At 38.1% G+C, this 15,026-nt stretch overlaps 1 protein-coding gene across 3 annotated transcripts in view; it reads right to left on the bottom strand.

Moving 5' to 3' along the window:
* The window catches only part of RMND5A (required for meiotic nuclear division 5 homolog A), a 63,308-nt gene that overhangs the window by 6,977 nt on the left and 41,305 nt on the right, over nucleotides 1-15,026 (bottom strand). For all 3 annotated transcript variants that reach the window (XM_072770116.1, XM_072770117.1, XM_072770118.1), the window contains exons 5-7: nucleotides 4,062-4,228; nucleotides 3,027-3,192; nucleotides 664-766 (exon numbers count right to left, since the gene is read on the bottom strand). In XM_072770116.1, the coding sequence (XP_072626217.1) occupies nucleotides 664-766; nucleotides 3,027-3,192; nucleotides 4,062-4,228 (436 nt within the window). The remainder of the gene's footprint in view (nucleotides 1-663; nucleotides 767-3,026; nucleotides 3,193-4,061; nucleotides 4,229-15,026) is intronic.

The following is a 15,026-nucleotide window of genomic DNA, read 5'->3' as shown; positions in this document are numbered from 1 at the left end:
TGTTATCTGTAGCCTTTAAGAGTCCAATAAAGAGAAGGATGGTTCCCATTTTAGAGATGGACAAACTGCTGCTTAGAGAAGTAACAGAGTGGGCAAGTGACTGGAGCTGCTGCTTCGTCATGGTCTGTTCCATGAGAGCAGTGGCACACAAGCATTGGAGGGCCACTGATGTCTGCAGGTGTCCCAGGGACAGCCTTTATGTCAACAACTATATGCTTATTTTAGTAAGTACAAATTCATAATCTCATAAAGATCATTGCTTAAGACAAAACTAAATTCAACCAACAGACTCACTACTTTTGAATTAAAAAAAATCATAGTATGAGTGGTTTCATCAACTACAGGGCAGAACATACTGCGTGCAACAGCGTATACCACAGACACACCTGCAACGTCTTCCTTCATGAGCTTTCACTGCTACTCTGTCAAAATTAAAAACAAAAACAAAAAAAAAGCCCCCCAAACATACTCCAGTGCCTCCAAAATGTACTATATCTTCCCATTTCTATTGTTTAATCACATCTACACATAACATAAAAGAATTCTGGCTGAACAGCTGCAATAATGTTCTCTTGTTAAAAGGCAAAATAGGCATTTGAAACCCTTAACATCCATGTTCTTCTAATGGCAGGAAAAAAATAACCAACAGAAAGTGGATCTCACCGGTAATTCATCTTTCTGATTCCAAACTCCAGTGCACTGCCTCTGTTCAATCACAGCTTTGATATTAATTAAAGCTGGCAATGCCACACAACCTGCTGAGAAACTGGGAGAACAGAAGAGGAAGTGTCAGTGCCAGGCCATGTGTCAGACAGCTTGGTCCTAGGAAATGTCAACTCCTCCAGTCCCCATGTGCAGAGGGCCCAGGTCACTGGACAGGACACAGGGCCCTCTGCTTTAAATTTTACAAAAATTTAAAAGCTTTAAATTTTACAAAACCACCAGATTAACAGATTCTGCTTATTGGTCATTAATGACATTCTGAAACAGTTTCTTGCACGTAGACCAGGATACCCCTGCCCCTGTCCAGGGCAGAAGTGCTCATTTCTTAGATCTGGAAGTGCTGGTAGTCAACTCTCAGCTGAGTCCCTCTTCACAAGTATCCTCACTTGAAGCATGTGACCTGACCAGGGTCATAGATGACTGCTTTGTGTGAGGACACGGAAGCACAGCTCTGTTGCCCCAGTTTGGGGCACATGCCCATCATAGCTCCAGAGCTCCTTAGAGAGGGGCTGAGGTCTTTGATAACATTGCAGTCCAACTTACCCTCTGCCTAATCCTGCGGCTTTCATTTCCCTACAGGGGCTGATCCTAACAAACTTCTTGCACGTCAATCGCCACCACTTCACAATCTGTTCCCCCAGAAAACCTGACCTACAGCCTAGTCGTGCATTATAATTAACTGCATCAGTGTCTCCTATGCTCAGATGGAACACCTTATTTGATGCAGACCGTGCCTTATTCATCTTTGTATCCCATACAATGCCTGGTACAAAGCAGGGATTCAAAAACACTTGAAGGAATTAAATAAATAGGAGAGAGCTAAAGAAGTTATTTTCTTAATTTAGGTCTATAAACTTCTTGGTTTCAGGACACAATTACATGCATAGATATTAAGAATCTCAAAAGGCATTTGTTTTTGTGGGTTATATCTATCACTATTATACTAGAAATTAAAACTGAGAAATTTTTAAAACATCAATTCATTTAAAAAAAGAAATATATTACATGTCATAAAAAAAAACAAACCTCTATATTTTCCAAACCAAAAATAAATTTGTGAGAAGACTGGCACTGCTTTACATTTTTAACAAATCTCTTTAATGCCTCGTTTGATAGAAGACAGATGGATTCTTATATCTTCTTTTGCATTCAATCTGTTGCAGTGTGTTCTTTTGATTGAAGTAAATGAAAAAAAAAATCTAGCTTTAAACAGATATATAGTAATTTAATTGGCTTTTCAGATAATTGTGATATTCGTCTTTAATGCCACACCAAAATTCAATGAGGAATAGTGTAAAGGTTAGTTGCAAAGTGGAATCTGAATCATTATCATTGAATCTTTTTGTACCCTGCTACATTTAAATCCAATTGTCTCATACTGTGAATGAATCTTTAACTCATGCATGATTTTGTAAGACCATAGCGAATTAAGATCTTCTAAGTGTTAACACATTTCAGTATATAGTATCAAAAAAAAATCAAAATTCATTAATGTTGCCAATATTATCAGAAAAGTACTGGAAAGCTGTCAGCCCACAGTGGCAGGTATAAGTTTCCTCAAATTTCTATCTCAGCTTAAACTCAATGAACTTAAAAGATACAAAAAGATAAAGTTGCTTTCCTTGACATGACAGGCTCACTTCATACATGTGAAAAAATATCTGCCAAAAGCCTAAGTGTAATTAACTGTAGTTTATCTTTTAGTCATTCTTTCAAGTAATAACTGTTTCATGAAAAAAAAAAAACTAGTTTATTGGCTCATGGAACACAACATAGAGTTTTTGAGATAAGCGTGATTTTTTAGCTTGAAACTAAAGTGCTTTTTGAGAACGTCCCACTTTGTCACATAGAATATCAAAAAGATGTGTACTAAAAGGTCAGGATATAATAAAACTAATAATTTTTACTGTGTATTCAAGAACAGCCTTGAGTAAAGCTAGTGTGCCTTAAACTCCAAGAGTATGGCAGAGTACAGTGTGTGAGGGATACAGCGAGTCCTCTGGAGTCTGGGACCTGCCCTGATCTGTGCTAGGGCTCAAGCAGTTTAATCCACTACTATTCCTGCTCTATCTGTGCAAATATCAACACAGTGGAAAAGGCTCTCAGGGACACCCAGAGGTTCACTGATCATACTGCTCTAAAATTGTTTCACTGCAAATTGTGATGATCTCTTGCAATAGCAACTGCACTCTTCTCAGAAAGACAAATGTTCTCTTCAAGTTGAACATCAAGAACTAGACAAGACATTAAGAAAAACTGAAACAGAGCAGTTCATATTTCAATAGCACAACCAATCTCCATACCTGACGCTGAGAGGGGACTCCACCGAGAGCCCCAGGAGGGCACAGGCATCCCGTGTAAAGATGTCACAGATGTCAGCCCACTGGTTTGCATCAAGCAGGTGAACATATGGTGAGTTCTCAATCCCTTGTCTCAGGTACACAAGGCTTCCCATCAAAACCTGAATGTCTAAACAAAAACAGCAGCAGTTTCAAACTGTGAATAATCACACCTGAAATAGAGGCTGGCTTGTGGGTAGGAGGCTGGGAAAGACAAAAATTCCCCTAATTGATATAGGCTAAATTATTAACAATGTCTTTTAAAATTCTGGTCCTTAAGCTTGGTTTCTCCCTTCAACCTACTGAATTAGAGAAATGGTATAGAGAGAAAGGGAAAGAAAAGGAAAACACTAAATATGAACTTCAAGTTACTTTATTTTTTTTTTCTAGAAGTTACTTTATTCTTATACACAGCACAGAATATCTACCATTGTCTAGAGGAGTAAAGATGAGGTCATAAATGAGGTCATCACATATCTCTGACTGTAAAACTGGCCGATATGCCAGTACTGCCACACTCAGCTCAGTGTCACTGCTGCCATCCTGGAGTACCCTCAGACACTCTGTAGTGGCAGTATTAGCAACATGGGCAGGGGAGGGTGGGAAAGCAAGTGCCTGCCTTGCTCCTTCTCATATTTCTTACATATGGAATCCAAAAATACAATGTCTCTGACTTTTTCATCCAAGAGGCTTCAATGTTTTACTTTTGTTCTAGATCCTGTTAGACCTTTTTCCTACGTGATTATCATATATAATTGTTTCAGTTCATTAGCAAACATGTATTAGATCTCCTTAAGTTAAATTTAAATCCCAGTGGTGGCTATAGGTCTGTTCCAAATATCAAAAACATTCAGGGTGCCCAGGTCGCTCACTAGGTTAAGTGTCAGACTTTTGATTTCAGCTCAAGTCTTAATCTCAGGTCATGAGTTCCAGCCCCACGTTGGGCTCCACACCCAAGTAAACAGAAAAATACCAATACCAGTCTTACTCCAGACTCACCTTTTTGATGATTTAGGGCAAATGGCTGAAAATTTTTAGCATATTGTAATGCCTCTCGCTGATTTGTAGTTCCACCCATTAATAAGCTAATAAAATAAAGTCTGTGTAGTTTAAATTCCAAGGAGCTGTTTTGGGCTATGAGCATTTCTCGGTTTGATACTGCCCATCTAAAGAAAAAGCAGAAAAGATTTAATGTAATTAAGAGTATAGGCAAGGAGTGTCAAAAATTCTTTGAAACCTAGCAAATACAATAAAAGGGCTTGATCTGCCATCTTGTGGAAATCAGTGGTAACATCAATTCCTTGGCCCAGAGACTTTGTAAAGAAAATAACTACACCCAAAGAGACACTTCAGCCAGTGAAAGTAAGAAAAAAATATTAAGTCAGATGACAGTTATACATTTAGTAAGGTTTTACCAACCAAGACAAAAATGACTCTGATGAGTCACATGGTATTTCTGGAACTATACAAGGGCACACTTTAAAGCAGGTGTCGGCCATGACATTCACTCACTAATTGCCCATAACCATTACCCCTTTCCTATTAAACTGGCATGGCATATTTATAAGTGAATCATACGATTCTGAATGGGAACCATCTATTTTTAGACTTTTTGGGGGTGCAAGATTTTGTACTATGCACTTTGAGATTAAAAACAACAACAACAACAAAAACAACAAACACTTGTGTTTGCCTCAAGGTGCTTTCACTCTAAGCAGGCAGAACTACATATATATGTGCCAAAATGATTTGTATAAACAGTGCTAATGAGGAAAAGAACAATATTCAATTTTGAATGATATATTCAAACAATATATTCAAATATTTGAATATTTGAATTGATATTCAATATCAATATTCAATATCAAATATTGAATATTTGAATATATTCAAACAGTATAGCACAAACAATCCTGAGCTGGGACCACCACTTTAGGTGGGCACTAGAATAAAAATGTACACCAGGCCAGCTGTTAAAATCAACTTTGCAATCAAGTGGTAAGGAAGCATTACTTTATTCCTGTAAACATATCAAGATGTAGAAGCTGTATCATATTCTTCTTTAATTTGATCTTTAGTTAGTCCCCACCTAACCCATTTCACGAAGGACCACCGGTACCTAACTGGGTAGGATATAAACTAGGGAGTAGCTCTACAAACAACAAAAGTAGAATGTTTCAATTAATTCATAATGGATCAGTTGACTGGGATTAGACTTCATAGAACTGTACTTTTACAGGATCCTATCCTAAGGGTTGTACACAAATGAATATCCTAATCAACTCATTGATAGATCCACATTTTAGAGTCCAATCATGAAACTTTTCTGACCAAAAAATCAGAGTTATTATTAAAAATATTAACCACCTGGACTTTGGTTAGTATTTACTTAAATTTAAATAAGGCTTGACTCCTTGCCTGGCACTAACACACATGCAATCAAGTTGCAACAACAAGTCAGGGATAAATCCCACTGACCCCAACAAGGTACTTTTGGCAGCATTCATCTTTCATGAATGCCCAACACCAACCAACGGTACTAAAAGTACTGTGTTTTCGCCAATCTCTAGTTTGTCAGGCACCTTTCTTGATTTTGAGTTCCAAGGAGTACATTAATTTTTTTTAATTTAATTCCAGAATAGTTAACATAGTGCTATATTAGTATCATGTATATAACATAGTGATTCAACAATCCCATACATCACCTGCTGCTCATCACAAGTGTACTCCTTAATGCCCATTACCTATTTCACCCAACCCTCCCACCCATCTCCCCTCAGGTCATCATGAATTTTTCTCTACAGTCAAGAGTCTATTTCTTGGTTTGTTTTTTTCCTTTGCTCATGTTTTCTTAAATTCCATGAGTGAAATCACATGGTATTGGTCTTTCTCTGACTTACTTCGCTTAGCATAAGACTCTCTAACTCCATCCATGTCATTGCAAATGGCAAGGCTTCATTCTTTTCTATGGCTGAATAATATTCCATTATGAATATATACCACATCTTCTTTATCCATTCATCTATTGACAACACTTGGGCCAAGGAATACATTTAACCAGGTTACTTATTATCAAATTTTACCCTGCCCCCTTCTCACTCATAAATGCGTATGTTTTCCTACTAACAAGTAAGGAGAGGCAGCAAGTTTTTTCTTTTTTGTTTCTGATATGAGGTATATAAGAGTTTGTAGAGTCAAAAAGAGAGTTAACAGAGTACCTACAAATTTTTATAAACAATGAAAGGCAGCAGAGAAAGGGCAAAGTCCTTAAGTAGGCAATTTACAAAGGAAGAAAATCTATTTCATCTTCACAGGCAAATATTCAGGATAGAATATTATAGGGGGGAAAAGTTGGGATATGTAGGAAAAATTAACTTCCAGTTATCAGAATTTTTAACAGTAATGACTCCAGAGAAGTTGGATTGCACACGTTATTTACCAACTGCTATGGCATGGGTTATGACAACCCAGAACAGTGCACCAACTACCAGAGCAGAACCAGGAGTCTAGAAACAACAGGACACACCATTGAGTAGTAGCTAATGGCAGTCCAAGGACAGTTACTTAACACACACTCTCTGCTGTCCTTGTTTTCTAAATTTTCTATAACGAACATATACTACTTTTATAGTTAAGAAAGTAAAGTAATATTTAACTTCCTTTTTCATCAAAGAGCTAACAGAGTATTGCAAATTACATTTCCTAAAGGTAATTCAAGCCATGCATTATGAATTTAAGCTCCGCAAACTCTATATGCAACCCACTTAGCTGGAGAGAGGTATTTACTTAGACAATGTCATTCCCAATTTACCATTTTTTATCCACTTTCAATTTAGCTATAAACAAGGCTACAAAATAATCAGAAAAATACTAACATTGCTAGTTCCTGACCTCCACCCCCACCAAGAGATTTTTAGGGAAGTAAATAGATGTTCCATTACAAAAAGGAGTTGGAGGAGTATGGGGAGAATGCAAAACTCAAATTCACAGAATAGAGGTTGCCACATGTTTCTTAAATCATATTTCTTAACTTTTTATTCTTAATGTATTATCTTCATTCTACTTCTGAATATTATATTAAGCCTGTATCTTACAAAGCAAGGGATTAAACATTTCTAAGCTCTCCCTTTCTGGCAAAATGTCCTTTTCTAAACTAAGGATCTCTGCCCCCCAAACATGTAAGCACATCTAAGTATTAAGGTAAAACCCTTGCCTTATAGCACCTCTCCCTTATACCCCAGGATTGTACCCCCAGCACCCACCTTTGTATTTTCTGACCCCAAGTCCTTGGCCACAGTTAACTGGCCAGGTAAACATCGGTTTTAAAGTTATGCTCTTGTGTTGTCTCCTATAAACGAGTTCATCCATCCCTCACATCCTTCACAATCACTTCATGAACCTGTATCTTTTGTTCTTTAAATTCTTGATGGTTGCCTTAACTTGACAATCATGATAACACCTGCCTTAACTAATCTTTGGAATCTGGGTACACATTTCACAGCAGCATTTTTATCCACATGAGCAGCCTTCCCAGAGAGCACATTAGTCAATTCATGATGACTTCTGAATTGATGAAACCATCTTAGACTGGCAGTAAAGTTCTTCAACCTCCTCATATTCACTGTTTTTTTTTCAAAGAGCCAACTGACTTCAACGCATCCTGAATGTTAGCCAAACTGATGGAGACTTGTTTTTTTGGGGGGAGACTTTTTTTTTAAACACTCTTCAATCCAAACTAGAAGTATATGTTCCATTTACTTTTCTTTTCTAGGAAAAGAAACCTGCCTAGTGCAATTTAAATTAAAAGCTGTCAAAGAAAGTGCCTCTACCTTGGTTTTTATAATCACAGGGCTTTTTCACTATGGCTTCTATCATAACTTCATGTAGGCCCACATCTCATCCTAGCTTCACCTTGCCGCTGTTATTTTTCACATCTAATTACATTCAATTTCACTTCTAGCAATTCACCTTTGCTGACCAAGCTCCTCTTTTAACTCTCCATTTCTGTCATATATTGTGGGTTCACCTCTGGGAGATGAGGAGGCAAGACAACTACACACTTGTTGTCTGAAGGTAACAGGTGTGCAGTGACCAATCACTGATGGACCTGAAAAGAAGGGTTGTGGTTGGCTGTGATCATGATGCACATCTGTTATTATGTAGTGATTTGTGGACTCTAAGAGTTGGGAGGATAGTTTGTAGTTTATGCAATTACTTATAGTTAATACAGTTGTAATTGAAATCTGAACCTTGCTGTTGTGGCAGGGGTGGACTGGAATAATTACCTCAACTGTGGTAAATGAAATGCAGGCATACGGAAATTATGCAGAGGACAGTCCTTAGGCTTAGTAGAGAGGACAGACAGGAGAGAAAGAACATCTCACAGGGAGAAGGTTACTCTACAGACACCAGGAAGGCCCAGAGCAGCACAATGGAGGAAGTTGCAATGTTTGAGGAACTGAGCAAGTCCATGTGGCACAACTCTTAAAGATTCAGAAATAAAATTAGTTTTCTTTATCTCACCGAGATCCCTGTCTCTCCACCTTTTTTTTTTTTCCCTGAGAGGAAGGGAGTTCTGCGGGAAAACCAAGAGGTTTGTGCCAGGAGGGAAGTTATGCAACATAGGGGTGGGTGTCAAGGGAGAAAGCAATGGTTGGCCAACAGGATGAACTAGAGGCGTTTGTCATGTGGTGTGAAGATTTAAAGGAGGAAAATAGCCATGCTGAGAATAGAATGGAGATAGAGGTGCATGCCAAGAAAAACACAAATATATTCAGATAACCTAATCTAGCAACCTTCTTTACTATCAAGTGATGTGTCCAGGTGAATTAAAGCTGGTCTAGATAGAAGATCTGTTTGTTTTATGAAATTAGAAGCCATGATCCTACCTCCCAATGCAGGTGCTTGGTTAACTTTTGCAAAAGTACAATCAAACAAAGTAAGCAGCTGAGAATAGAGTTGAAAAACTCAAGGCCCAAGCTCAATTACCAAATTTTCTACAACTTTCCTAAATAATCTATCCACAGAACTCTAAATGTCTTGATCTGAACCTCTCACATGGCTCATCTCACAGTCTATTTGGTAGGACAGTTTCTGATCTTTTATAAGGCAAGAATTCTGTCTTGTTCATCTTGGCACACCCTCTTACTTTGAAGGGGTATACAGATAAAGAGTACAGGTTAACAGAGTTAGCTATGCATGAACTTCAATCTTAGCTCTGCAGTGTGAATTTGGACAATCTGTTACTCAGTTATCTAATATCTGTTTCCTTACTGTAAAATAACCCCTCAAAGGGTTGTGAGTATCAAATGAAGGGGCTAGTTAAAGCACTGAGCACAGAGACAGGCACAAACACTCAATAATAAGCTACTTAATTTGTATTCACTGAATGGATAAACTCTAAACTCTATTGTGGTTCTTCCAAGTCATTCTTTTTATTTTTTTAAAGATTTATTTATTTATTCATGAGAGACACACAGAGAGAGGCAGAGACACAGACAGAGGGAGAAGCAGGCTTCCCACAGGGAGCCTGGTGAGGGATCCCAGGATCAGGCCCTGAGCCAAAGGCAGATGCTCAACCGCCGAGCCACCCAGACGTCCCATTCAAGTAATTATTTTTAATACGAAAATTATACTTAAAAGACAAGAGCTATTTGGGCTTCCATGTAACACTCACTGTTATTTTGCTTTTTATAGCACCAACTGTGTGGGAATATGATGATATGCATGTATCATTTAATCCTCTTCAAAAAAAATAATCAGTTTTTTCAGCTCGAAGTTCACACTGAATATTTGGGTATTCGATTCTCTCAGCATAGAAGACAGTCACAGCCTTAATTAACCTGGTAATAACCAAATCTAAATACTACAAAGCATAGGAAACCACAAAAGCACAAAATATAACTGACCCCCAAAACTTAACCCACCATCTATAAAGTCAACAGAAGACACATGACTAAGACACACAAAAAACTACTGGAAATGTTAAGGAATAGAATGCTATATTCTAGATAATGGCATTTCCAGCAGAAAGCTTTCGATTTTTAATTTTTAAAAGAAAACAACTTGTGTGATATCACAATCAAGCTAAGTAGACATTTAATTAAATTATAACTCCACTGTGATTTTTTTTTTAATTCTGCTCCCAAATCTCCAATATGTCCAATGTGGACCATGAAAACACCATCAGTTTTAGAACCAATTCCTTGTTTAAAAAAACAGTTAGACCACCCCCTCACAAAAGGCACCAGTAACGTCACTGATGTCACAATTACCTCTATTCACTATCAATGCATTCTCTAATAAAGAGATCTTTTGTGCCTCTCCCATAAAAAGACCTTGTACAATACTACTGACTTAGGTGACTAAGTCAGAAGCAACCCACATCCACACAATTATCCCACAAAGCATTAAGCGCTAATTATCCTAACTGCCAGGCCTCTGAGAAGACTTGGCACATTGTTAGTTCCATATTTAAAATTTCCATGTTATTCCAAAAATAATTAAAACAAGATTCCACCTCCACAGTTAGCTCCTGTCCCACAGGAACCTAGCTGACAGCTTCATCTATTTACCCCTCTCCTCTCATAATTTTGCCAATCTGGATCGGTGTCTTTTTCTGGTAATAACGAAATAAGAATAATTCTTGCCAATTCCCAGAGACACTCCACTATAACCTTTCACAGCATTTTTAAAGGCTTACAAAAATATTTCTTTTCATGGTCTCCTTTAGGGCTATATTCTTGGGGGGTAAAAGCTGAAATTCTAGGAAATTAATGACACATGTGTTTACTACACAGGTGTGGACTTGGCTGAATGTTACTGGTGACCAAGTGCTTAAAAAATTCAGAGAACGGCAAAAATGACAAAAATCAAAGTTCAGCCAAAAGAGTTAAGAATTCTATAACTCTGCTTTAGAGACCAAAAAGAATGGCTAACCTCTCAATTCTGAGATATTTTCAAATGGCAGTTTCTCAGATATAGACTGAATCCATCACTGGAACTACTAACATTTTACTCACCTGGGAACTAGTGTGAATCTTGGTCCTTCTTACATGCTATTTTAAAAACAACACAAACTACAGTATTACACATTTGGATATACTTTAAAAAACAACATACACATTTCTAACTTGAGCCTCTTGTAATGCAGTGTCTGGTTAAGAGTGCCCAACAGCTATATGTGGCAGGTGGCTACCATACTGGACAGCACAGTTCTACAGATTAGTGATATATTTTTTAAAGTACTTAAATATGGGGTGCCTGGGTGGCTCAGTCAGTTAAGCATTCAACTCTTGGTATCAGCTCAGGTCATGATCTCATGGTTGTGGGATCGAACCCCATGTCAGGCTCCACAGAGGGAGCAGGCTCCCTCTCCCCCCACTAAAATAAAATAAATCTTAAAAAAAGGGGGGGGACTTAAATACAACATGCTTTATTTACTGCTAATTTCCTACCACAATCCCAAAAGATTTTACAACCTAAATAAATAGAGATCAGTATTTTATAAACATAAACTCCAGGGATTTCCCTCTTGGCTCCCCTTCCTGGCCTAGTTCAGCATCTTGTTCTTTTAAACACTTAATCTCAGGGACAGTTTATTTCAATTCTGCCCTTCATTCTAAGAGATTCTCAATTCCTCTATAGCCATGGTTTGCCCACTTAATTTCCAATAATGTTCAAGTCCTTGGTGAGGATATATCCCAGTAAGAGATAGTCATGTCTACTCTTCTTCCTGAAGAATACCTATTATGTTAGAACTGCATATAAACTTTTGCTAGCAACAAACATAAAAGAGACAACAGAAAATGATGTTACCACACTAGGTATTTCTTCCCTTTGGGCCTTTACAGTCTCCTGAGCTATCTTCTATATTTTTTCCACTGGGTACCTCTTTCCATTTTTAATTAGCTTCTTTTTAATAGAGTAGCTCCTTCTTCACCAGACTTAATGCATGGGCACAGTGAGTTAAAAATGTATTCCCTAGGGCACCTGGGTGGCTCAGTCAGTTAAGTGCATGCCTTCAGCTCAGGTCATAATCCTGGGTCCTGGGGTAGAGCCTGTCATGGGCTCTCTGCTCTGCTGAGAGCCTACTTCTCATTCTCCCTTTGTGCATGCACTCTCTCTCTCTCAAATGAATAAATAATATTTTTTTAAAAATGTATCCCTTAACTTACCTCTCTGCCTTTTCAGGATTAAGAACCATCCTGAACAAAACAAAATAAAACAAAATGAACAAAAATGAAAAAAAAGACTCAAGCTCTGGAAAAAAAAAAAATCCAACTTGTTCAAACTTTGATTTCTCTCCTCCAATGGTATATCTATCAGAGCCTTCTTTCTTCTGTGGTCATATGTGGTTATTTAAAAAAATGCCTGAGTGAGCAAGACTGCTCACCTATAGGAAGCCAAAACTAAAAACAAGAAAACAGATACAGAAACTGCTTAATCATTGTCACCCTCATCTCCAGCGGTAGTCAAGGCTCTCTGATCAGGTATTCCAGTTTGCTCCCTTCAGTCTCATTTTCTAAAATCTTTCTCCATGTATAAACTATGTTTTCTTCACTGGTATTATAATTTCTCTAAGTCTGGCAAGCATCTTCTTCTTAGATCCACCATTCATACACAAAGAGACCACAATGGCAAGCTCATCCCACATCCCTCTGTGGTTTTTATTTCTAGCCCCACCTAATCACTAGGCTTGGAGATGGGAGTCCTCTCATTTTTCGACAGCCTGCCTGATACTGTTCATGGCCTGTCCAATCTAAAATCTTGTGTGGTCTAAACTAACAAAGTACTTTCCTCTCTTCTCTGAAAAAATCTTTTAATTCACTCTGTCTCATAACCTTTCAGTTATTTTCTGTTCCCTCATAGCCTTCTACTGAGGCTTTCGAAACAGAACTGCAAATTCTTCTAAATGAGTGCTAGGAGGCCTGCTTCTCATTGTTGAAAATCCAGGTTTCCAAGTCTGCAAGGTTTTAAGTCAGATCCTAGGCTGTGGCAAATCCACCAAGGTAATACCACTCTTTGAAACACCTTTAGGAAGGCAACCAGCTCGTTTTACCTGAAGACAGCACTTCCAAAGTGTCAATAACTGGCACATACCTACAAGGACAGTTTCTATTCTTCTAATATTTCTCCACCTCTTTGTATTAAGTTACTATTATTCTCTCATTGGCACTGGTTACTTTTGGCTTAACCTCTATCTACCACGTGAAGGAGAGGGTCACATCTATTCAAAGTTCTTTGAACTATTCCAACATTTATTGAAGTATGCAATAAGCTATGAAGAAAGTACTATGCTAGGTGCCAAGAAGAACTTAAAAAATAGATAAAGCAATCTGGATGAGAAGAAAAATCTGTACACAAACTCAGAAATATAAGGGGCAGGAACAAAAGAGTAGGCTGTGTCCTAACTAGATCTCTGTATATAATTAGCTGTTCTGACACTTCTCTCTGCCATATTATCATTCTCTTCTGCCTCCTTTCCATCGTGTATTACTTGCAGGAGACAGCTAATGCTCTCCGAAGTTCCTTCCACGGCTTCTATCCATACTAATTTTTGTGGTTGGCCTCTGCCTCTTCAACTGCCAGCCTGCCTGGAAGAATTGCTGCGGCTCCTCAGGGAGGGTTCCAGGACACAAGTCTCCCAGCATGTACAAACAGAAGGTGCTGCACAACTGAAAGCTATTCTCCACCTTGTATCTGAACCAGAATTCTCCAAACTGAAGTCCCACATTTTTCAACTTTTGCTACAAGCTAAATGTAAATTCTCTGTACCCTGCATGTTAAAGATGCTGAGGAAATAACCGCATTGTACCTACTGGTAATAGGCAAGAACTGGAAAGTCTGAGTGTATCAGACATTTCCATTAAGCTATCATTTAAAAACTTTCGTTCTATAGAACTCCAATTTTGTGGGTTTTAAGTGTTTTGGGAGTAGGAAGACAAGAACAAGGGTTCTCTGATCAAATATGCATGGCAAACGAGGAGTTTGGCGAAGTTAGATGAGTTTCTTTAGGACTGCTGATGGCCCCTGGAATGTGCTAAAGTGAGTCTCTTAGAGAAGAGTATTCAGGGGACATGATGTGAGGCATTTCCCATGTGACCTTTTGACTCCATATCGTCTGTTTCCACAAAGCACTTCCAGACCCCAATTTCTCCTCTGTAAAACAAGTACTTATTTCATAGGGTTAATATGAGGATTAAATAAGTTAATACATGTAAAATGCTGAGAACAATGCTAGATATATAGTAAGCACTCAAAAAGAGTTAACTATAATTGCCATGACATTCCCCTATGCTGATACTATTCAATATGGCAATATTCCCAGAAAAATGAAGTGAAAATTTTTTTCTGTGTAGTGATTTCCACTATTACTACCAAGTGGACAGAATGAACCCTCTGTTTGCCTGAGAGGCACTGCTTGAGGTGCCACATAACAGAAAACATTTATAGAAATAATTGATATATATGATATAGTTATCAGTAAGAAACAGTTCTTGGGAAACCTGGGTGACTCAGTGGTTGAGCATCTGCCTTTGGCTCAGGGCATGATCCCGGTCCCGGAATGGAGTCCTACATCAGGCTTTCTGAGAGGAGCCTGATTCTCCCTCTGTCTGTGTCTCTGCATCTCGCTCTTGTCTCTCATGAATAAATAAATAAAATCTTTTAAAAAATGGAAATAGTTCTTACAGAAAAAGCACAACGTGAAAAAGGTGTTATAAATTTTCTTCATTCCAAAAGGAAGAAGGCTTGAATACTTTGAGAGCTGAGGTGGTCTAAATGCACTCAGTATGGTCTCTGGCACATAGTAAGGACTTGGTAAAAGTTTGATGAGAAGCCTGAGAAATTAATGGATAAATGACTATTACCTTGAACAGCTCAAATATTATTTCTAAATCACTATAAAACAACTGGGAAACCCATACATTTTTCTATTTAGGCTCCTTTACTCTTCTCCATAGA

This window comes from Canis lupus, chromosome 12 (assembly GCF_048164855.1).
Source record: "Canis lupus baileyi chromosome 12, mCanLup2.hap1, whole genome shotgun sequence".
NCBI classification, from domain to species: Eukaryota; Metazoa; Chordata; class Mammalia; order Carnivora; family Canidae; genus Canis; species Canis lupus.
Note: the sequence above shows the minus strand (reverse complement) of the source record. Positions and strands in the feature narration are given on the sequence as shown.